The following is a 22,059-nucleotide window of genomic DNA, read 5'->3' as shown; positions in this document are numbered from 1 at the left end:
GACAGGTAGTACCTAAACGCTTTGTTGCATTAGAAATGTTAGGAGCAAGGTAGCTTGTCGCATTTAAAAATTAACCATTGCTTTTGAAACAGTAACACAGAAGAAGGTCATGTTTGGAGGCAATGTTGCTGAATATTAATCATGAAGGATGCCTTTACAAGAAAGGACAGTCTACTGATTAACTTCCCGGCTCTGGTTGTAACAGTTCCAGTGTCAGCTTGACAGGCGGTGGAAGGCTGGCTGCTGGGACTGTTGTATGACCCTTTGGCTTCTCACCACCAGCTGGGATGATGCTTCAGCAGGATTTCCCCCTGTGCATTCAAAGCTGAATACAGGCATTTTGCCGAGACGCTCGTGACAGTTGTAATGTCAGGCTGGCCACACCAGCAAAGGGCACTTAATGCTCGTGATCATCGAGCACAGAACAAAGCATTATCACTTAAAGAATATAAAGCCATAATTTGCCAACACATTCAGCCTGAGGTAATCTCTATGTGCACTGAAATGTGTCTAAACCTAGTACAGACAGTGAGATCAAAGCCTTCCCCTATCAGTGCACTAACTGCCATGAATTCTTAGAAAATTAACAACCGGAACTGCTTATGTTGTACCATAATATCTCATCAACCACTGAACAAAATAAACATAGATTTAGGTGTAGTGAGAAGCCAAGTCAAGCTTGCGATGGTTGGTATTATTCTGCTGCTAAGCCATTAATAGGTAATGCTGAAACTGCAGGGGATGTAAGGAGACATGTTAAGCCTTGGTTACGAAGGAAGAAAAGAGGAACGTGATGTGTGGCCTTCTTGTGAACCCTGTGAGTGCTGAGCAGGAAACAGTTTAAAGTGAGAGACATGGACAAGAAGGATGCGGGCTTTCTGAGGGTGCGTTTGGTGTGTTTCTGTCCATTCAGTTTTCAGTGTAAGAGAGAAATAGTATATTTCTCTCCCAAAACATTAGGCTTCTGTGAAAGTGAACTTCGGCCACTGCTGCTTTTTTATGGTACCTTGGGTATATCTGTATCTCCTAAGTTAAAACTAATATGCCAAATTGTCCTTGGATGCTGCACACAGTCTCCAGTGTATTTAAAATCATAACTAGAAAAAAAAGTTGCCCAAAGCAGCACCCTTCAGTCTCGCAAAGTTTAGGCCAGTCATGCAACTTTACTCTCCCACGCAAGCGTAGTTTTTACTGACGTGTTTGTGTGCAATTCTTTCTTACCAAATGCCCAGTCAGTTCCAAGTCCCTGTGTCAGCCTCTGCATTGAAAAGCCAGATGCTGTGTGGCCCTGTGGGACTGGCCCATGCTAAGTGGAGTGCTCAGGTGGGGTGACAGTGGCCTAAGGATAAGCCTTGGTTGGGGGGTATTTGCAAGCTTTGTATGTCCTGGAACAAAACATTCATCATTGCAGCTGCCACTACTCTTTCCTGACAGAGTGTAAAGCATGGTCACCTTCTAATAAGGTAGTCATATTGTTCAAAAACCAGCTAGAAAATTTGATAGAGTGGCGAAGAACAATGTATCTTCACTTGTAGTCAGAAAAAAATGCAGATTTTGTTTAGATTTGTAGAAAGATTAATTTTTATTTTTATTTTTTTTAATGGCTGCAAAGACACTTGCCAAGGGAAAGCATTTGGTACAGCTGTGTCAGAAATAAAGACTAATGTGTGGCTTAACAGATTCAGGATATACACTGTGCAGAGCATCTTTTGAATGCACAGTAAGCTAGCTATTTGCTAAAATAGTTTACTTCAGTGCTATTGAAAGAAGGGAGGCATCACAGACTTGTAAGAGGTGTGCATTTAAAGAGGAACAAATTTAATAGAGTCAACAAAGCCAGAATTCCTGCATAGAACTGCAGTTCCCAGTTAGTGATTGAAATGGGGAGGCAGCAGTAGTGCTACCAGACCCACAGCTGTGCATGAAGAAACTGGGGCCACGGGGAGGAGGGAGCCCATGCTGCTGGGCAGATTGTGCTTCTTACCTCTCTTCAGAGCCAGAGCATTGTAATTTGGGGAAGAAAGAGTGAAAAGCATAGGTCAGTGTGGGGCTGGAAGGGTGACAAGGCAGGTGTTGAGTGAAGACTGGAGGGGGAGTTAAAAGCGTGCATGAAAGGAGAGGTAGAGAGAAAGCAGCTATAAGGCTGGCTGAAAAGGGCGGGCACTGGTGTCAGCCAGTGTTACCTGTAAATCCTGCGCAGTCCAACAGCTTTTGACTGAGCTACACCATTTCTTGCTAAAAAGCATTTCACTATTATTGATCCTTTCCAAGTGAGAGGAAACTTCCAGTGTTCCCCAGAATAAGTTGTTCTGGGGAGCCCATGCATTAAGTCTAAGGCACGAACAGTTCAGAGGCCGATCTACGAAGAGAGCTAAAGGGACCATTATCTCTCTTCTCATCATCAGGCTTGCTTGGCGAGTCAAGCGCACTTGCTGCCAGAGAGCTACAAAGCTGTTCCCTTCATGCTGTACCTCCTGCCACATCTGCTGTAAGATCGTGTCTCGTGTGACCTGGCATGAGTAGCAAGGCACTGGAAGGTGCAAGCCATGGCTTTGCCGGGAGCTTGCAGCGCTCTGGATGCTGATGAAAAACATGATTCTGCCTTTAAAAAGTCATCTGTTTTGCAGCTACGGGCTCAGCTTCAAAGTACGGAAGGAAATGCTTAAAAGGGACCTATGTTTCTGGGCTTTAGTTTCAGTGGGTTTTTAGTTTTAGGGGCTCAGTCTCTGCATTTCAGTTATAGACTACATATTGCTGGCTCTGACCTCAGTTATGGATGATATAATAAAAAACTCACCTATCCCACAGTCAGGTAATCTTCTTGGACTCCTGCTGCACAGGGAGAGAAGAGAAGCCTTAAATCATTTCATTGAAGTAATGCAAAAGACAATCTCAGGAACGCTGAGAAAATGTTTTTGCGAAGTGGGCTTTTTTCTTGGTTTTTCATGTTTGCATTCCGTATGCTTTACTTAAGTTTTGGCTGTTTACACTAAGCAACCATTACATAATTCTTAAGTGAATAATTACTGAGGAAATAAAAATGCAAATCCACTTGGGAAAACGGCAGCATGAGTTCACTAGAATTGTAGGCCATTAATTCCTTAGGTAAAGCAACATTCTTCTATTGTGCAGGATTTTAGCTTTAATGACAATGCTGACAAAATTTCTGCTCCTTCCTGCTGTTGCTACTGACTCAGAATAATGATAAATGTGCTAAATCTGCCAAAGACAGGCAGAGACTGAGAGAAACAATCAGCCAGTCTGCTGAAAAAGAGGCAAAAATAATGTCTTCTAATCTCTCCTTATCATCATTTTTCCTTGTCCTGTTTCCTGTTTTACCTGTCTGCTTTAATTTCAAGTGGGGAACTCTGTTAGCAACCCCACCCAAAAAATTTAATCTAGTCAGTCTAACATCTTTTTCCTTACTTCAGCTATGCAGAAGAGCAGAGTGAGTTTGCTTTCATTTTACAAATAGGAACAGTTTCCCACCAGTTCATTCAATTTTGTCCCCTCTCCAAAACTTACTGCACTTTCACTTGCCTTGGTGGTTTGGGGCTGTGCTGCAAACCAAAGCAATAAGGATGATTTCAGTTAAAGAGGGGTTTGGTTTTGTACCTTCTTGCTGAGAAGTCTTATGACAACTCTAAGGTAATTTACTTAAGGCCAGGAAATATGCAGGTGCTCAAACTTCTCACTACTTTCTTGCTCTGAGGGCAGCCAAGATAGAGGAATGTCAATTTCTTCTGTCACTGCTGGTGACCCATGGATAGGATGCAAGCAGAGAGAGATTACCACACTCTCCCAGCTCCTTGCTCTTCTTCCCCTTTTTCCAGGGGGAAAGAATCCCCAAGCAGATTCTTGTTCTAAAGCGGTAAGAATGGTTATGCTAGGCTAGGAAAAAAAAAAAAAAAGTCCTTGTAGTATGCCTCCAGTCATAGCTAATAGCAGAACCCCAAGAAGAGTTTAGGAGGGCAGACATGTACCAGTACATCTCAGGTATGAACTCTGAGCTTCCTCCAGTGCACAGTTTGGGGACTAGCAGTGACAAAGGTGCTGCCTTTAAGAGCCCTGGATGTACTTTCTTGTGAATATAGCTTATCTCCCCACCACCACCCCCCAGCCAAGTAACATTCTGGTACCCAAAACATCCCATAGCAATTAGTTCCCCAGTTTCCATGTGATTAAGTACCTGATTTGATTTCTTCTATTTGGTGTCCTTCATTAGTCACGCTCAGCTCCTTTATGTTACCTACAATTTTACTACCTACCTTTTTATACAATAAGACCCCCTCTGAAGATTTCTTCTTCAGTACTTCCTTCTGTTGCAGCTAGTTCATATTCTTGATGCTGATTTTCTCTATCCCATTTTAATTCTACCCAAGCTATCCTGGAGTGGGAAAGATCAGAACTGCAGAAGTTTGGGGGTTTTTTAGGGCAAATGTGACACTTATAATTCCTGATTTGTTCTGTATTCCTTTTCCAGTCCCTTCTGAACTCATTTTCTTTTCCCTTTTGTGAACTGCCAGTGAACTTTAAGCTGATGCTTTCAAACATCTGCTCTAACTTCATCATTTCTTTCATGAGTGGTAATCATCAGTTCAAAGATCATCACCGTGTTCATAAAGTTAGGATTATGTATCATATGTTTACCAGTGCAGCATTTCCCCAATATCCAGTGTCTTCCCCAATCACTAGGTACCAAGGTAGTAGATCTGCAGTCCTTCACCATGCTGTTGTCCTGAAGAAGTTAGGATGATCAGCAGAAATCATCACCTCGTTCTCCACCCTCTTCTCAAGATTATTACTCTGTGGGGTTCAATTTAACTCCTTTTGTGACACCTGGCCCTTCAGCCCCCTCTTTATTTCCTATCATTCGACCTCAGCGAACACCCCTGGCCGCAGCCCCCTCCAGCACAGTCCTCCTCCACCCACAGGTGTGTGAGGCCGGGTCCTTGTGAGGACCATATTTTTAACCTTTTTCCGCAGGTCTGGGCTGGTGGCACAGTGTCCACCCAGGCTTTGGTTCAGGGACCTCCAGCCTCCCCCGGGGACAGCCCCGGGCTGGTGGCGGGGCCACTCCGAGCAGCAGGTTTCACCCCCAGGGCTGAGCCGCCTGCTCCCTCACGGGATCTATGTGAGCTGCCGGTGGCACCGGGGCTGAGGGGGACGGCGGGGCTGAGAGGACCATGGTGGCACTGAGGGGACAGTGGGGCTGAGGGGGTCTGTGGGGGCTGAGAGGAGTCAGCGGGGCTGAGGGGACTGGGTGGTCTGAGGGTACTGGGGGAGCTGAAGGGACTGGGGTAGCTGAGGGTGTCAGGGGAGCTGAGGGGGATGGCAGAACTGAGGGGACTGGGGGGCTGAGGGGCATGGCAGAGCTGAGGAGAGTGGGGGGCTGAGGGGGATGGCGGTGGCTGAAGGGACTGGGGTAGCTGAGGACACGGGGGGACTGAGGGGGGTGGTGGGGCTGAGGGGACCGGGGGAGCTGAGAGAGATGGCAGCGGCTGAGGGGACCGGGGGCGCTGAGGGGGATGGCGGAGCTGAGGGCACTGAGGAGCTGAGAGGCATGGCGGGGCTGCGGGTGTGCCGAAGGGATGCCGGGGCTGCGGGGGGCACCGGCGCTGAGGGGATGGGGGGGGCCGGCCCCGGCGCGGCGGGCCGCGCGTCGTGAGCCGGGCACGTGCCGGGCGGCGCGCGGGCCGGCCCAGGCGCTGGGGGGCGGCCCTCGCGCGGCGGCCGTTAGAACGCGAGCGGATTCCGCGTCCTTCACTCCCCGCCGGCATGGAGGAGCCGCGGCTGCCCGCCCCCATCAACCCCAACAACTTCCCGGCCAAGCTGTGGCAGCTGGTAAACAGCCCACGCTTCCGCTCCATCTGCTGGGACGCCCGTGGCGAGGGGCTGCTCATCGACCAGCCGCTCTTCGAGAGCGAGCTGCTGGGCGCGGGGCTGGGCTGCGCCACGGGGCCGGCTGGCGATGGGATGGCGGGAGCTGCCGATTTTTTCAAGACCAAGAACTTCACCAGCTTCATCCGACAGCTCAACCTCTATGGCTTCCGCAAGGTGGTGATGGGGCCGGCGGGCAGCGTGGCAGGGCCCGGACCTGGGCCTGGCCTGGGGGCTGGCAATGGTGATGGCAGTGGCTCCGCCGGGCCCCTGCACCACTTCCACAGCCCCAACTTTCGCCGTGACCGCCCTGACCTCCTCATCCACCTGAAGCGCCTGACGAGCGCCAACAAGGCGAAGCTGGCTGCTGGTCTGGAGGTGACCAGCCGCCCGCCCAACCGCTTCCAGCGGGTGCTGGGCACATCACTGCACGTGGACCCGCTGCTGCCGCCCTCAACACTTGGCAAGGCCAGTGGGCCCGGTAAGGCGGGGCAGGCCATGCAGGGCCGTGGTGGGTTTGAGGAGCACTGGGTGGCATGGGGTTTGAAAATCAGCACTGCCCTGAGGGAGGAGGGTTACCTGTCCTTGCTCTTGGCTGCGCAGTTTACCCAGTGTAGGAAAATGGTTGTTCTTCATGCAGGTAGATCTCCTGCCAGTAAGCATGGGTAACATGGTTCACAAGTGTTTCAGTCTGCCTGTAGACTACAATACAGTCCCCATTACGTACTACACTAAGAACACCCTCGCCCGATCTCTGTGGAGCTAGCACAGCTCTACCAGGTGAAAGTTACTCCTACTTGCCCATCAGTAGGGATGCTTAATAAGCTCTCATTAAATCTGTGTGAAACAGTGGGTCATGTGAAGTGACAACTAGAGCATCCTGTCAGTTTTGTGCAGAGGAGAAAAGACCTGATAGCAAGATTTCTGTCAGCTGTCTCCTGAAAAAGAATTGCAAGCTAGATAGTTTTTAAAGAGGATTGAATGAGCAGGTGAGAGCTAAAGAGAAAATAATATTGTTGAAAAGCCCCAGAACATTTTTTCTTTCTTTCTAACCCTCATTGAGACAATCTGAGTTTTCCAAGACAAGTCTGAGCTCTCAGAGAATTATTCCACAAATTCCATATAAGCATTGTAGTTGAAGCTGTGTAAGGAAGATGTGAATATCTTGTTTTGTGATGCTCTTTGTTCGATCGAACTGTGGGCTGCTACCAGAAGAGCAGTCCTACTGCCATTCCCTTGGTCACGTGTTAACCACCTTGCAGCTGATACAGCAACTGTGTTGGTTCAGCACAATGATCTGAGGAGAAGACTTGAGCGGCCTGTTTGCAGCTGGCTGTCAGGCTAGGGTGATGCACCACATGGGTGCTGCAAGGCTTGGTGCAGGAGAAGTGGCAGGACTGTGCAATCAAGAGAAGGGGAGAAGCAGTTGCTGGTACTGCTTCCTGCAGCACCAGCCTGCATTTAGAACAGAGTAGGATATCATGATACTTATTCTTGGTTACTGTTTCAGAGTAGGAACTGTCATCTAGTTCATGCGGTGTTTTCTATGATGTGTGTGGAACCACACCTGTAATACCAAGAAAACAAAATGAAGCATGTGAGAAGGGAAGGAACTTCTCTCAATACCAAGACTAGGAAGCATTAATTAAAGATTTGGTGTTAACATTGTTAAGACTAAGATAAGTCATTACAGACTTCTTCAATGAAATCTGGTCTGACTGATGTACTGCAGGCCATTGGTAGAGTAAATGCTAAGAAAGATACAGCCTTTTAATTTTTTGGCCTTTCTTTTTATGGGTGCAGTTTTAGAGAGCTTTTGCTCTAGGAGTCTCAGTTTCTAGAAAGACAGAAAGAACAAGGAAAACATTGGGCTTTATATGCAGTCGAGTTCTGACAGGCTGACCATTTACTGTGTGCTCTGTACTGACTATTTAGGGGCATGCCTTTGCTGTAAATGTGAGGTAATTTGATAGATAAAAGATATTTTTGTTTGCAAAGTGTCAATCTGTTCCAAATGTCTTGCAACATGTAACTCTGTGTTGAACATCCAGGAACAATTCCTGTAAAGCCACTGGTGCTTCGTAACTTGGCATCCTGTGGTGTCTTGTTTATGGGTTAAAACTAGATGATCTTAATTTCCCCATCCAAAAGTAAAATATAAACAAAGGAATTCTCATCCCTCTGTTCATTCTCTGTTTATATATGGTAAAAATACTGAACAGGAAATAATCAGTCTCATACAGTAACTCTTACTACATTTTCAGGGCCAGTGGTATTTATTTAGTGATTCTTAATGATTTAATATGAACTTGTAGAATAATGACTGTATGTTACCCATTTCTTGAATTAGTTCCCATCAGAGGAGTGAAAGAGGTAGATGTGAGGCTATTTTTGTAAAAAGTCCTTTAGAGTGAGAATTGGGAACTACAGGTCTGAGAAAGCCTGGCTTCTCGATAAACCCTATTGATGTAAATGATCCTGAAACTTATAATTAGCATGGCTATATACAACACTGTGGAAAAGTCACAAATGCAGTAGTTCTTTTAGGAATTCTCTGAGCGTAAATGTTCTTGGTGTTACTGTCAGTGTTTCAACAAAGTCACCAAAACCTCTAACAGAAATCAAGCTGTTACGCTATAAGAACAAATACCATTTCATGAAATAATAACTGACTAAGAGAGGAAAGTAAGGGCAGAATAAAAGGAACATCTAGGAAATAACAAAATGGCAAAGTTTGGCATATTTTAGTCTAAACTGAACTATTTGAGCTGACCGGAAAAAAGTTGGCTTTGAATTTTTTTTCTTGACAAATTAAAGGACTTGTCATAAAGTACTTTCAAAGCCACTTGGAGGATTTTGACATTGCCCTTCCCATAGCTGTCTATGAGCTGTCAGCTTTGGAGTTTGGTAGTCTTGCTTTACAATTTCTCTTTTTTTTTTTTTTTTAACTGTATTGCCCAATTTAACACACAGTACTTTCTAAATTACTTTTGTTTGGTTTAGTAAGTTACTATGCATTTGATTTATAGCACGTTTCTAAATACTGATAACTTGTTACTGCAAGTTTAAGGAGATTGAATGCTACATAGATAACTCTACATTGGCACTGCACTCATATGCCACTGCAGCAGTTACTGGATGTTCACCTGTAAGAAGGCAGTCTGTTTCTGGATTAAGTATATTGGAGCAAAGGCAGTCTTCCCAAATAATGTTGTAGAGTCTTGGGTCCTCATACTGCCTTTCATTGCCTGTGAAAACTCATTTCCTTAACGCTTGTTCCACTTTATTTTGTACCCACTGCAGGACTGCTGACTGTAGGACAGTTTCATCAACCTTATCATCAAGACAGTTTCCTTCCTTACTCCTACATATCGACCTCATCCCAGAACAACGGCACTTTACCGACAAAAAGTTTAGATTGGACTCCAGCGCCTTCCAGAACATGGCAGGGTTCTCTTGGGTTGCTTCCAGGGCATGAGGCTTCCCCAACTTTTCCAAATAAAGGGGTTGCCTTTCCTGTACACCAAAGGTTTCCAACAGAAGTCACATACACAGTCCAGCCTGTTGTCTCTCTTCTGCCACTCCAGCAAGGGTCTCAAACCATTGCCACTTCCCTTCCAAAATACAGCAGCTACGCATCTTCAGTGCAGTACTCACAAGCCTACCATCCAACAGGTATGAAAAAAAATTTCTGCACTTGCTTTTCAAAAAGATATTTAAAAGTGATGCTTTAAAAAATATTTTTCTATAATTCTCTGTCATGTGTATGTCTCAAGTGAGAAATAGATAGAAAGTGTAAAGTCTAAAAGGAAGACAGATCTTTAAACCAAAAAGATTTTCTGTTTCGTATTCCTGTCCTTCCTCCAGATTTTGAGCGTCCCCTGGTGATTTTCCAGGTAGCCTCTCTGTTGAGGTTAAAGGGTGAGGAGAAAAACATTCGTCCACAACTAGTCAGTGTTAGGTTAACTTTCATATTTTTTTTAATTAAGCAAAACTTGGACAATGATACTAAAGCACTGAGTACTTGTTGAAAAGCAGTATACTAGTCCCTGGTCTTGTGTTTTCCCAGGTTAAGTTTTTAAAGTTAAAGATCAGTCAAAAGTATTGTGTAGAATATTTCATTGTGCTCATACTATTTTCATATCTTAATTTTTTTTCTTGCTTAACTTCTTTATGTTGTATTTTTTTCATGCACTGAAGACTAGAAAGTACAAGTCTTCACTCCTTTCTTTTGTCTAAAATGTTTCTGCTAAAATTTTCAGTCTCACTTAAATGTTTTTATTCGTCAGAAGAGAAGTTGAAGCAAATTATTGTTCTTTTCCTTGCCCTTACCTTGAATTGGAAAATCATGTGATAGGTTATTTTTTGGGGGGGGGGGTGGTGTGTTTGGGTTTTTTTTTATTTCCCTAAAACTTCTGAAACTCAGAACATAGTGACTCTTTCCTTGAACAAACTAAAGTTCAGTTATTATTCTTCCCTTCTGCCTGTTCCTTCCTTAGCAGCTGCACCTTCATTAAGATAGATATCCCTGTTTAGAAATCCTACATGTGGTAGCTGCTGTCTTTCTCCAAGTACACAGTGAAATCTTCACGCCTTTTGTGTGTGTCTTCTGAGACTTCTGCTGAGAACGTTTCAGACAATAATCGCTAGTTTCCATAACATCATTTTTGTCAAGGATTCTGAAGAGCGAGGCATTTCTTGTGGACACTCTTAAATGTTTCAGAGACAGTCAACTTTTGCCATGTGCTCCTTGCCCTGTGCTACTTACAAAGATTACTGCGGTGGCTAGAGCCTGCGTTACCAGCTGCAAACTATTAAGTCTCCTCCCAGGAGCAGGGTGTCCTGAGAATTGTAGAACTATAGAATGGTTTGGGTTGGAAGGGACCTCCAAGATCATCTAGTTCCAACCCCCCTACCATGGGCAGGGACACCTTCCTCTAGACCAGGTTGCCCAAAGCCTCATCCAGAATACCTGCTTAAGGTGGGAGATGGTCCCCACTTCACGTTTCTGCCAGTTACAGAGCATAGGCTAAAATTCATTATACTGAATTTTAGATGTCTATATATCAGCTAGTCCCGCGGACCTCTTCGGTAGTCACGGGAAGGAAATGGGCATCTCCAGGGTGCGATTCCTAAAGCTTGGTTTAGAGTTTGTCTTGGGCTGAGATTACTTATGTCCTGGAAGTGCCGATTTTGCAGTACTGACTGGAGAGGAGTTGAGGGAGGCTAGTGTAGATTTAGACATGAGTATGTAGATCTTTATAACTGGATGATGCTAGTCTCTCTCGCGGGAGTAATAAAAGTTTAAAGAATAAATTGGCTATGTTGTACAGGTAAAATATTCTGGGGCGGGAGGTGTGGGGGAGGGCATGATGAAAGCGTACCAGATTTTGCAAGGTACAAAAATTAAGGTGTAATTCAAACTCACATAGAGAAACTTGTGGAATCTGAGGCTTTTGAAAACTCCAATGAATTCATTAATATTTCTGAGAAGATAAGTTTGACATTTCACTACAGAGATTATACGTCTTTTGATTTTTCACTGTCACTTAGGACTGTATCAGTGTTTTTACTTCTGTCCCTGTGTATCTCATTCTCTCCGCTATCCCTTCTTCTGTATATTATACCATACAGAATGCTGAAAGCTTATTTCTTCATATGTCCACATGAAAAAGTCTGCTTTCCTTCATCTTGAGAGCACAGAACCAAGATTAGCTTTTTTCGAAAGTGATAGTTAATCTTAAAATATGTATTTTATAAGTGAGGGGACTAAAGAATATATGTTAAGTCTTATTCTTGACGAGACATTCTAATGTCCCATTAGATTAAATCAAAGTAGAACTTTGTCAAAAGATTTCTTTTTATGTATATTCAAACTTGTTTGTTAACTTCAGTGACAAAAAGATTTCCCTGTTTTTTCATTATGATTCTTATTGAAAGGGCAGTAAAATAAAAGATGCTCATCTGGATCTTTTTTTCCCACTAGCATTAGACTGTAATTATTTTAAGGATTTAGTTCTGTTTGCTTTCAACTATCTGCAAAACCTTTGATAGTAGTAGGATTGCATCAAAGAAATGCAGTGAAGCTTTATTATCAGAGAGTATCCTAATAATGAAAAATCAGCCAAGGAAACTGTGTGAGAAATGTTAGTTATTGGTGCCACCTGACATTGCAAGTCCAGTCATGCCTTTCGAATATATCTGTGGCTGTAGGGTTCATTTACATATGATAACCTTTCTGGTGAGTGGTAGTTTAGGAGTAGTCATGTTATTCTGAATGATACATCCTCTGTTAAGATAAGTAATTTTCTTTGTATGTAAGGCTTAAAATTCACATGGTCAAAAAGGGATTCTTAAAATAAATAAGCAGCTGAAAACATCTGTTTTAACACAGCATGGATAGCACCATATTTTCCCTTGAGAAAAGCAGACTAGATGCATTAGTAATGCACTTGTAAAACTAGTTGTAGGATTCATCTTGCCTAAGATTCATCTGAATGTATAATAGTTGTATATGCCTGGGCTTGTCATTTAGATGACATATATAGTCAGTAGAGAGAAACAGGCACCTCCCAGAGGTTGAGTCATTCCAACTTTCTTAGACATATGCCTTTGGAAGACAATTAATTTCTTTCTGAAGAACCTATTTGTTCATTGACTGTGCAAAGAGTCGACAACTGCTAGACACCTGAGTCTATGTAGCAGTAAGGCAATTAATCCCACCTAAATGTCTAAGTTCAAACAATATTGTCTTTCCCGTTTTCCCTTATTGAAGAGACCTTGGGTATCATCTTCATTTTCATCAGTCTTCTGGCTGGTAAAGGATCGGAGCTTGCATAGTTTTTGTATTCAGGCCCATTCCAATGTGTTCATTGATCTGGCAGGAACAGGCACAGCTGCATTCCCTAACTTCCTGCACAGCTTTGAGTACTGTTGACCCAGCTGTCTGATGAGTACCTGCCTTCTCTTAGGCATAACTTTTGGACCTGACATGATAAGTTCACACTGAAAGGCTGGTCTTAAGGTTCTTCCTTAGTATTTCCTGTGTAGTGCATGCTCGAGTGGAATGGATGATGCTGGAGAGTGTCAGTCTCATGCCCTTTGGCCCAGCTGAGCTGATAATAACGTTTATTAATGTCTGTTGCTATCTTGAATGCATACCGATGATACATGTGTTCCTTCAATTTCCAACAGATCTTTGGAGAAATTGTGGTGTTTTTTCAAGCTTGGAAAAGATCTGCTGCTGATCATACTGGGTTTGCATTTATTTTGGGGCTTTCAGCTTTCGTGAGCTTGCATGTAGTATTGGAACCTGTAAAAAGCATGCGGTACAAATGTGTACACATCGAACTGTAAGCATGGAGCTTTTTTGATGTTCTTAGATTTTATTTACACTTAGGCTCTAACTTCCAGATACATTGGCAAGATACATCTTTGCTAAAAACCATGGCTGAGCTCAAGCATAGCTGTCTGTGTCTATGCTACTGTATCAGACTTTGCCAGAAAAAGTGTTTGGGTGTCTTGATCAGTTCTATCATTAGATCATTAGCCTGGTTAGCACTCTCCCCCAAAAGCGCTGTGCTTAGTTCAGCGGTTGGCATGGGCTTGGGACCATTCCCAACAGGCTGTTTGGATGTGGCTGTTTTGACTTGGAAGAGTAAGAGATTTTAATAGTATTAACAGACTCTCTGCCAGAGAACGGATCTGGAAGCATTTAGTTTACTGGTAGAGCTGTAGCCTTCATGTAGGAGGAAGATGTATATAAGAATGTGATGTTAATATTATCATCTCATTTCTATACAATTCATCCAATTTTTCCAATGTTGAGAAAACAGGATTTAGTGAATGCCTCAATAATTTTCTAATTAATAGTTCTCTGCTTTGGAGATAAGAATACTAGCCTTGATCAGACCAAATGTCCATATAGCTCATCATTTCCTCTGACGGTAATGCCCAAGGAGGAGTGCAGGAGTAGAGCAAGCATGGACTGATGCTCTGCCAAAATACTCCAACAGTGTGGGCTCAGGGAATTAATAAACCATAATATGAGTTGTATTTAATAGCCCTCAGTGGATTTCACTTCCATGAACTTGTCTGTTTCTCCCAACCAATGTAGATTTGTGGCATATACATCATCTGTGACAAGGACTTAATTTCACAGATTAATTGCATTTTGTGCAAAGAGCCACCTTTTCTTGTCTCTTTTGACCCTATTGCATATTCATTAAATCTCCATTTGGGTTTTGTGGGAATGTGACTATATCCATATGCCTCTCACTGCAGCGTTTATGATTTTAAATACTTCTATCTTAGTTCCTTCGGTTGCATTTTCTCTGGAATGGGGAGTTCTGCCCCACTTAGCTCTTCCTTCAGGAAAGTGTTCTGTACATGATCCACGTTGCCTTACCTACAAACTGTTCTATTTTCTTACTGAGATGTAGTGTCCAAAAATATACATGGTGGTCAAGCTACGGGTAAATCATGGATTTATACAGTGGAGTAATAATGTTCCTATTTCATTCTCTGTTCCCTTTTGTATTATTTCCTAACAGTCTGATTGTTTCATTTTTGACTTTGGAGGTCTTTTTGAGAGCAGCTTGAGCTGATATCTTTCTGAAAGTCGCTACTATAATACTAGTATTATAGTATATAAATACTAGTATTATAGTTTATAAATAATCTAGTTCCCAATTATTGATTGACGACTAAAACCCCATCATTTTCTGTGTGAAATTAGTTTATTTTTCCTAAGTGCAGAGCTTTATCTGGTGGGTGGTGGCTTTGGGCAACTCATAAGGTGGTTTTTTTTCACATCTTCATAGCTGACTGCTCTTTTCTGACATGAATAACCTGGTATTATCACCAAGCATCACCTCACTGCTCACTCACTCAATTTTTAAAGTGCTTTATTAAAATGATGAGCAGCATGAGTTCCAGTACAGGTCCTTGGGGACCCTCCACTGGTGACCTCACTTACCTGTGAAGTGACTATTTATTCCTATCTTCTGTGTTGTATCTTTAAAATAGATTATTTTCTAAATGTACAGCCTTCCCTCTCATGCTGTTGTTGCTCAGTTTTCGTAAGAGTTTCTGATGATGAGTTTGTTAAAAGCTTTTTGGAAATCTATCCTATCAGCAAGATCACAGTTATCCATGTTTGCCTACCTACTGGAGGCCTTTCAAGAGGACAATGAAGAATGACTTATCTTAAACAAAAAGTAGTCTTGTTGACTCCTTCCCTTTATATATTATCCAGTATCAACTAATTCCCTATTCCATTGTATTTCCTTCTAATTTTTCTTATTCAGCTGTCAGATTTATAACTTGTATTTGCTTATACATTTTTTTGTTAACATACTTTTAAATAACTTCCTTTAAAACTATTGGTTTCTTTGCCTGATTTATTTGCAACCTCTTTGGATATCCAAAGGTATTTTCAGTAAGTTTGAAACATGGTCATTCGACTTCTGTGCATGAATATTTGTGATGCAGGATGTTCAGTCCTTTCCTTGTTCTGTGAACTGTGCTCTTCATTGATCTCTGCTTGTTCTCAGAGGTCCGTTGCTGGGTTGGTTATAGCCCCACTGACAGCAATTTCATTTTCATAAATCAGTGTTCATATTCCCCATACTGTGTCCTAAAGAGTGTGTGAAAATTTCCATCCATAGCCTGTATGGGCAGAAGTACGCCTCTTTTTTGGCAGAAACCAAATTTATTTTGAGGCTGATCCATCTTGTTTGATGGAAGGGGCTGTATCTTTTTCTTGATTTGTTCAGTAATTATTTATTTATTCCATAAGATGCCATTCATCCCTGTCTCCTTAGTATTCAAATGAGATCCGTGTTCACTGTCAGTTATTTCATAACAGCCTGTGGCAGAATGTGCTTTAGCTGGTAATTTCTTCTGGGTATGACTAGTTTGACTATATCTTAAACAAAAGAGCTTAGAAATTTCTTCTCTCCAATTAACAGGGCAGGACAAAAGCATGTGAGTGAAGCAGGTGTGTTTCTTGAATCTTAATTCAATTTGAAGACTTATTATAAAAGTATAATTATAAAATTATAAAAAAACCTTATTATAAATGAAGTATTATATCACTTTGTATTAATCAACACCTTTGCCTTTGATAACACTGCCTGTCACTAAATGCTTTCTTCAGTGTTATTTAAAAAGTTGTTTGGATATATGGTGACTGTCCATAAAAAAAAAAAAAAAAGTTCTTGTGAGTGCAAACTATTCTTTTTATGCAACTTTCTGCATTTCAGAACCATTCAGAATCGGTCATCGGTCTAGTCTTCTGCATAGTTATTTTTGTTCTTCTCACTTTGATTTACAAACAGAACGATTCATTTGATTAATGAGTTGCTTTTGCTATAAGCTCTACTAACTGTAAAAATACTGTCATTTATATTTTACTTGCAGCTTTTTATAGCATATGATCTGGACTTAATATTTTACACTTACCTACTATTTCACAAGCACTTTTTCCCTTCAGGTCCTTCCTTTTCTTAGAAAATAGGTTCTTTGTAATATGTGTTTGTTTTTCCTTAGAATCACTCTAGCAGGTTACAAGAAATTTCTCCTTTGTTATTGCTCTCTTGCGTTGTTTTTACAATAGCCCTTCAAAAGTTTTCTTTGGTAGTTTTCTTGGGTTTGTAAACATACTTTGGAGTTTCCAGTGAGTGAAACGCAGATATCATTTAGGTTTTTGGCAATATCCAGAATTGTAATATGTTCACAGGTCACAGATGTTCTTCTGAAAGATGTCCAGACTTCATTATAAAGTTGCTCAGAATTAGCTTTTGAAGTAATAAGTCATACACATATCTCATGCTTCTTTAGAAGGATGTCCACTAGCTCTTTCTGTGTTGTTTAGCTCCTGTGTTTGTTGCTCCAAACTGCACAAAAATTCAGCAACATCATAGTAAAAAGGGCAATAGGTATAGATATTAAAAAACCATATTCGTTGTCATAGCAACTGTCTCATGTGAAATCCTATGTAAGTGTCAGACATTGCAAATAAGTTGATCTGATCTGTTCGCCATCTCAAGTTATACTTATTACATTTACTTATTATCAACATTGGACTAAATATGATTTCATCAAGGATTTCTCTCTCTCTCAGAGTGACTGCAGATTTAAACATTATCTGTCCTGCAAATAATGCCTTTAGTTTTAAATTATCTCTGCGTGTCACCAAAAAATAATACCTGCAGAATACTGCCTCATCTACAAAGTTGCTTTTTACAATAAAATAATTGTTTAATTTCAGAGTGTGTTTGTGTATGAACATCCAGGATCTTCTTATGTGAATCGACTTTCTGCGGAATGTTGTGATGAGAAAGTCAAGCAACCAAATTGAATAGATGATATTAAGATACAGAAGATTGTGATTATGAAGTTTCTGTGTCTGTGTGTATCAATTTTACAATATATGTTTTTAATATATGTACACATATATTGGAATAACTATTTTTTAAGATGAAAAAATAATTTTTAAAATCACTTGGGAGGTAATAATACATTTCTGGAATTTAGTTTACTTGCAATTATTGAAATGTTTAATCAAAGTAAGCACTAGATGTCTGCATACCAAACACAAATTCTGGAAGTCTGATAACTGTGTTTGAATTCTTGCAGCTACAATGCAGTGTTCGCCACCTGCCCACGTAGATCCTCTGACTGGCTGTGCTAGTCCTACAGCTTCGACCTACACCCACTGCAGCTTTTTCCAGGTGAGTGTAGCATACGGAAATCAGGTGAAAGAGGAGGAGACTGTATGAATGAACTGTAGGTTTATGGACTTCTGGAATGAAGGATATAAATTTGAAAATTGATCTGCTTGAGGAAGTGAAAGTAATGTGGTTTACAAATATCAATTTCAAAGAACGACTGAACATTAAAGAGGCAGTTTTGTAATTCAAGTTAGGTTTCAGGGTAGCAGCATAATGGGTGTCCTCATCAGTGGATTGCTTTTTTCTGTATAAGTTTTTTGCTTGACTTCACCAGAATTTGTTTTATTTAACGAGTCTATGTTTATCTTTGAGGAATGTCCTGGTGTGGACAAAAAGAGATTCTTTCGTATTATGAAAATACTGGGAAACAGCTCCTCTTTTTTGTCGCAGACAGCTTTCTGCAGTCCTGAGTTTCATTTGATGAATGAGAAAAACTAAGGTGACTTTTGGAATTGGCCCCACCTCAGAGATGTCTTATTAAAGATAACTACAGTACTTACTGTAAATGCTTTATATAATTCCGGTGGAAACTACACCTTATTTGGAGGGCCTGGCTTATAAATATCAAAAGATCTGAAGTGAAAATGCAAGGGCTTCCTTTTCTATTACAGCATAATGCATATACTTTTTTTTTCCCCTCACAGAGGACAGGCAAAGCAAGTTATGCTTATGTGTGTTGAGAAAGGGTTGGCCTACCCAAGCTTGATCATCCAGTTTCCTGTCTTGCAAATATCAACCTTTGTCTTTTATTCATGATTTTTTTTATACAGTCTTATCCAAGATGGCCAGGTTATGGCCAAGATAACATGTTGGTGTAAGGATATAAATAGCCATTGACCAATCATGCCATTGATACTCTAGTATCTATTTTTCACACAGTGTATCTTTGTCCTCTCACTTTCATCATGAGCTTCTTTTTCATCCAGGACATGAGGATCAGTCTGAGTGATGGGAAGTCACAATCAAGTAACTTCTTACCTCAGAAGGCTGAGATCAATGTTTGGGATAGCAGATCATTCCAAAGGAGTCATCAAGGGTGGTGATGTGGCTAGATTGAAAGATAATATAAATACACTGTCCAAAGGGTCTCGTAAAAATCAGTTGTCTGGAGAAGCAAGTCCATGGGCAGTGTGTGGAGTCAAAAGAGATTTAGGCCTCTTGCTAGTGGATGCTTTGATAATACAGCTCTAACAAGGGAACTCCCAGTCAAAAGCTGCTGGTGCATCTGGGCAGAGATTGCTGGCAGGTAATCCTCTGTGTGAGCAGCCCAAAAGCAAGCAGTGGCATCAGTCAGTTCTACCAGGTCAGTAACTGGCTGACACTGAGCAGGATAACACAAATATCATACAGAATGGATCAACACGACTTCTTGAGATTTCTGAGTCTTAGTGTAACGTAGATCATTTCTCCTGGAACACAGTGACAGAGGCTGTGCAGATGGTACAGAAGACAGCTGTTTGCCTGTGGTTCTCACTGAGCTGTTGGGAATAATCAGATTACCTTTTGTGTGCTCTGGGGTAGATACTTCCCCAAACTCCTGCTGAGGGATGCAGCCAGCTACAGTATTGATCGTCCTGCCCTGCTTGTGTATCAATCATCAGTAACCCTCAAAGGCAGTAAAATTAATCAACCCTGGCTGACTAAGCATTTTGATCACTCTTCACAAAAAATAGAACTTTTGCATTGCATCGTCCTACTGAATATCTTCCACCAGTTGCAGGAATTCAGTGCAATGCTGTTGAAGGGTGGTTTGTCGGGCATTTTAGGCTGTTTGTTCATGCTGTGGCCTACTAGATACTACTGGCAACATCTATACAGAACTGCTGGACCAGTCCAGAAGACAGTGAGCTGTATCAGCACACTGGCAGTCAGTAAGCTGATTATCAGCCCTGTTTCTGTTGGATCCAGGCAGTGCTTTGTGGTCTCAGAAGGAAAACCAGGCACTGTTGGACAAGAAAGCCTAAACCTTGTGCTAGTCCTTATTGAGTCTTGCAGAGAGCATGACTTTAAGTTTGGGAGAGATTAAGACAAGTACAGTTTCTTGGGGCTTGGAGGACAGCTGCTGGGCTTGTACAGTACACACCTGACCTGCTGAAAGTGTTAGGTGACCCTGGCTGGAACATGGGCAGACAAGGCCAGTAAGTACATGTCTGTCTGCCTGCGATTTGCTCTCCAGAAAAAGCTACAAAGAATTAATGTATGGAACAGCAAGGGGATATAGATGGTTACGCCCAGATGTAGTGGCTGATGAAGGTATATCTTTTTTCAGGCTTCTGAAATCAAGGTTTCATGGATTTGTATTACACCCTCATCACAATTGGTTACAAAACTGGGAGCTCAGATACAGCTTCATGCTACTTTTCATTTGGGTTCTCCTGACGTGGGGTGTGGATCAGTGTGATGAATTGATATCCTTGGATAGGAATGAGTCTTGTGAGAGAAAACTCCTGCTATCCTCTGCAACAGCAGTTCTGGCAACTCACAACCATTAGTGCAGTACTTCCCTGCTGCTTTATCATAGGTGTGAACTGAGGCTACATATTGGCTTTTAGTGATTTTTGCTGCCAGTATTTCCTTGTGGAACCAAAGCAAGAGGTAACTGGAAATGGAAGAAATAAATGTGGGAGAAAAAAAGAAGTAGAGAAACTTTACTGACCTTAAAAGCAGTTCTAAGTAGTTTGCTTTTATTTGTAATAAGAATGATAATCAGCCATATTATTTCAGAATGAAATTGAATCTAAACTACTTCTGAATGATTGCCCAAGCACTCAAGCCAGATTGTTTTAGTCCTAGCAGTCCCTGAAAAGGTGTGGTTGTGCTCTACTTCCTGCGTACACTATGCTAATCTTACAAGTGAAATGCCCATCTTCCGTTTCACCACTTTTGCTAAATTAGACCATTTTTCCTCTTGAGCTCAAATGACCAGCAAACTATTAGTCTTGAGTCCTGACTTCTCAATTTTTATCACTTCTCATTGTTTCATTGCTGCTTCGCTCCCATCCTTGTCTGTCATATCTTCTCTAGACAAACTAGAAGGATTTAAATTGTATCTTTGTGTGGGCACTTTCTCATATTGGAAATGCGTACAAGGTCTTCATCCAAGAAGATGATAGGTGTTACAACAGCTTCAAGCTGAGGTCCCCTAAGAAGAGTCAGAAGAAGTTGCAGTGTGGGTTGGTTGATTGGTTTTGGCAGGGATGATTTAATCCCTGGACAGTTGACTTGGTAATCCAGATCTTACTTAAAATCCTTACTGCTTAAGACAATAAACAAGCAATGCAACAGAAGTGAAACACCTTGTTAATATTTTAAAAAATACAGCTGAAAAAAATATTAAAGGAAAGGAACTATGTTTAAACCTATACCATAAAAATATAAAGGTGGCTTGCCTTTAATGAAAAGACTGCTTAACTTAACCTAAATTTCTCAAATTCCAGATTTTATCTTCCCCTCCCTTTCCCCCTGCCCTCCACAGTTTATGGCTATCTGCAGACTGGCACATCAACATGAAACCACAACAGGACTTGACTTCATACACCCAGAGGAAGGGATCTCATCTCTTTGTGGTGTTTCCTTCAGGGGCTTCTGATGTTCATGCTGCTGGGTGACCAAATCCTTCACTGGCACTTGATCTGATTATGGCTTTCCTAGTAGGTGATCCTGTGGCTTCCTGTTCTCTAATTTATTCATTTATGGAAATAGCTTTTTATTAACCATTACCTCAGCTAGAAGGTCTGAGGATAATCAGGCACTAAGGCCTAATCCTTCATACTAGATCTCTTCCAAAATAAGATTGTATTTTAGATATACCTGAGTTTCTGTTCAACATCATTATATGACTCGTATTTGTCAGAAGAAATTACCCTTCCAGTGTCCTTTAACTCTGAGTCATCTCCAGAAGAAATAGCAGTACAGACACTGGCTGTTAAAATGTGATTTATCATTTCACTTGGGAAGGACTTGCTGCTTTTGAAAAACTCTTCATTGTCTTCTTTCTGCTTTAAACATTCTTTGATTTATATGAATTCTGCTAAAAAGAATATCATTGGAATGCTGACTGTGTCCTGTCATCTTGTGATGTCATTACAGTGAAATATTTTAGTGGTGTTCAGACCTGCTCTGTGATGGCAAAGGCAGCCTCTATAGGTTCTCCAAGAAGTGTTTCTGACCTGAAGATCTGTAAGGCTTTTATACAGATTTATGCAGACTTTGAGTCCTGCCTTTGTGGGACACTATGTCATGACAAGAGTGTCCAGATGTGAGGCTGTGACAGACAGGGCAGTTCTGCAGTATTTGTTTTCATAGGTATCTGAACTCCCATGCATTTTGGGACTGGAGCATCCCTGGGAATCATCCCTTGTGTGGATGTGTATATGGACAATCACTTGAAGAGGAAAAAGATGTTATTGCTAAGTAACTGTGAGTTCCTCAAGGTGTGTTGTCC

The 22,059-nt window shown here is 41.7% G+C and overlaps 1 protein-coding gene across 3 annotated transcripts in view; it reads left to right on the top strand.

Annotated features, from left to right (window-relative positions):
* The first annotated feature begins 5,734 nt into the window (after positions 1-5,734).
* Positions 5,735-22,059, top strand: part of HSF5 (heat shock transcription factor 5) — a 28,785-nt gene continuing 12,460 nt past the window's right edge. For all 3 annotated transcript variants that reach the window (XM_030026991.1, XM_030026992.1, XM_030026990.1), the window contains exons 1-3: positions 5,735-6,361; positions 9,184-9,555; positions 17,521-17,615. In XM_030026991.1, coding sequence (XP_029882851.1) covers positions 5,779-6,361; positions 9,184-9,555; positions 17,521-17,615 — 1,050 coding nt within the window. In that variant the 5' untranslated portion in view covers positions 5,735-5,778. The remainder of the gene's footprint in view (positions 6,362-9,183; positions 9,556-17,520; positions 17,616-22,059) is intronic.

Source organism: Aquila chrysaetos, chromosome 10 (genome assembly GCF_900496995.4).
Source record: "Aquila chrysaetos chrysaetos chromosome 10, bAquChr1.4, whole genome shotgun sequence".
Lineage (NCBI taxonomy): Eukaryota > Metazoa > Chordata > Aves > Accipitriformes > Accipitridae > Aquila > Aquila chrysaetos.
This window is presented reverse-complemented; position numbering and strand designations above follow the sequence as displayed.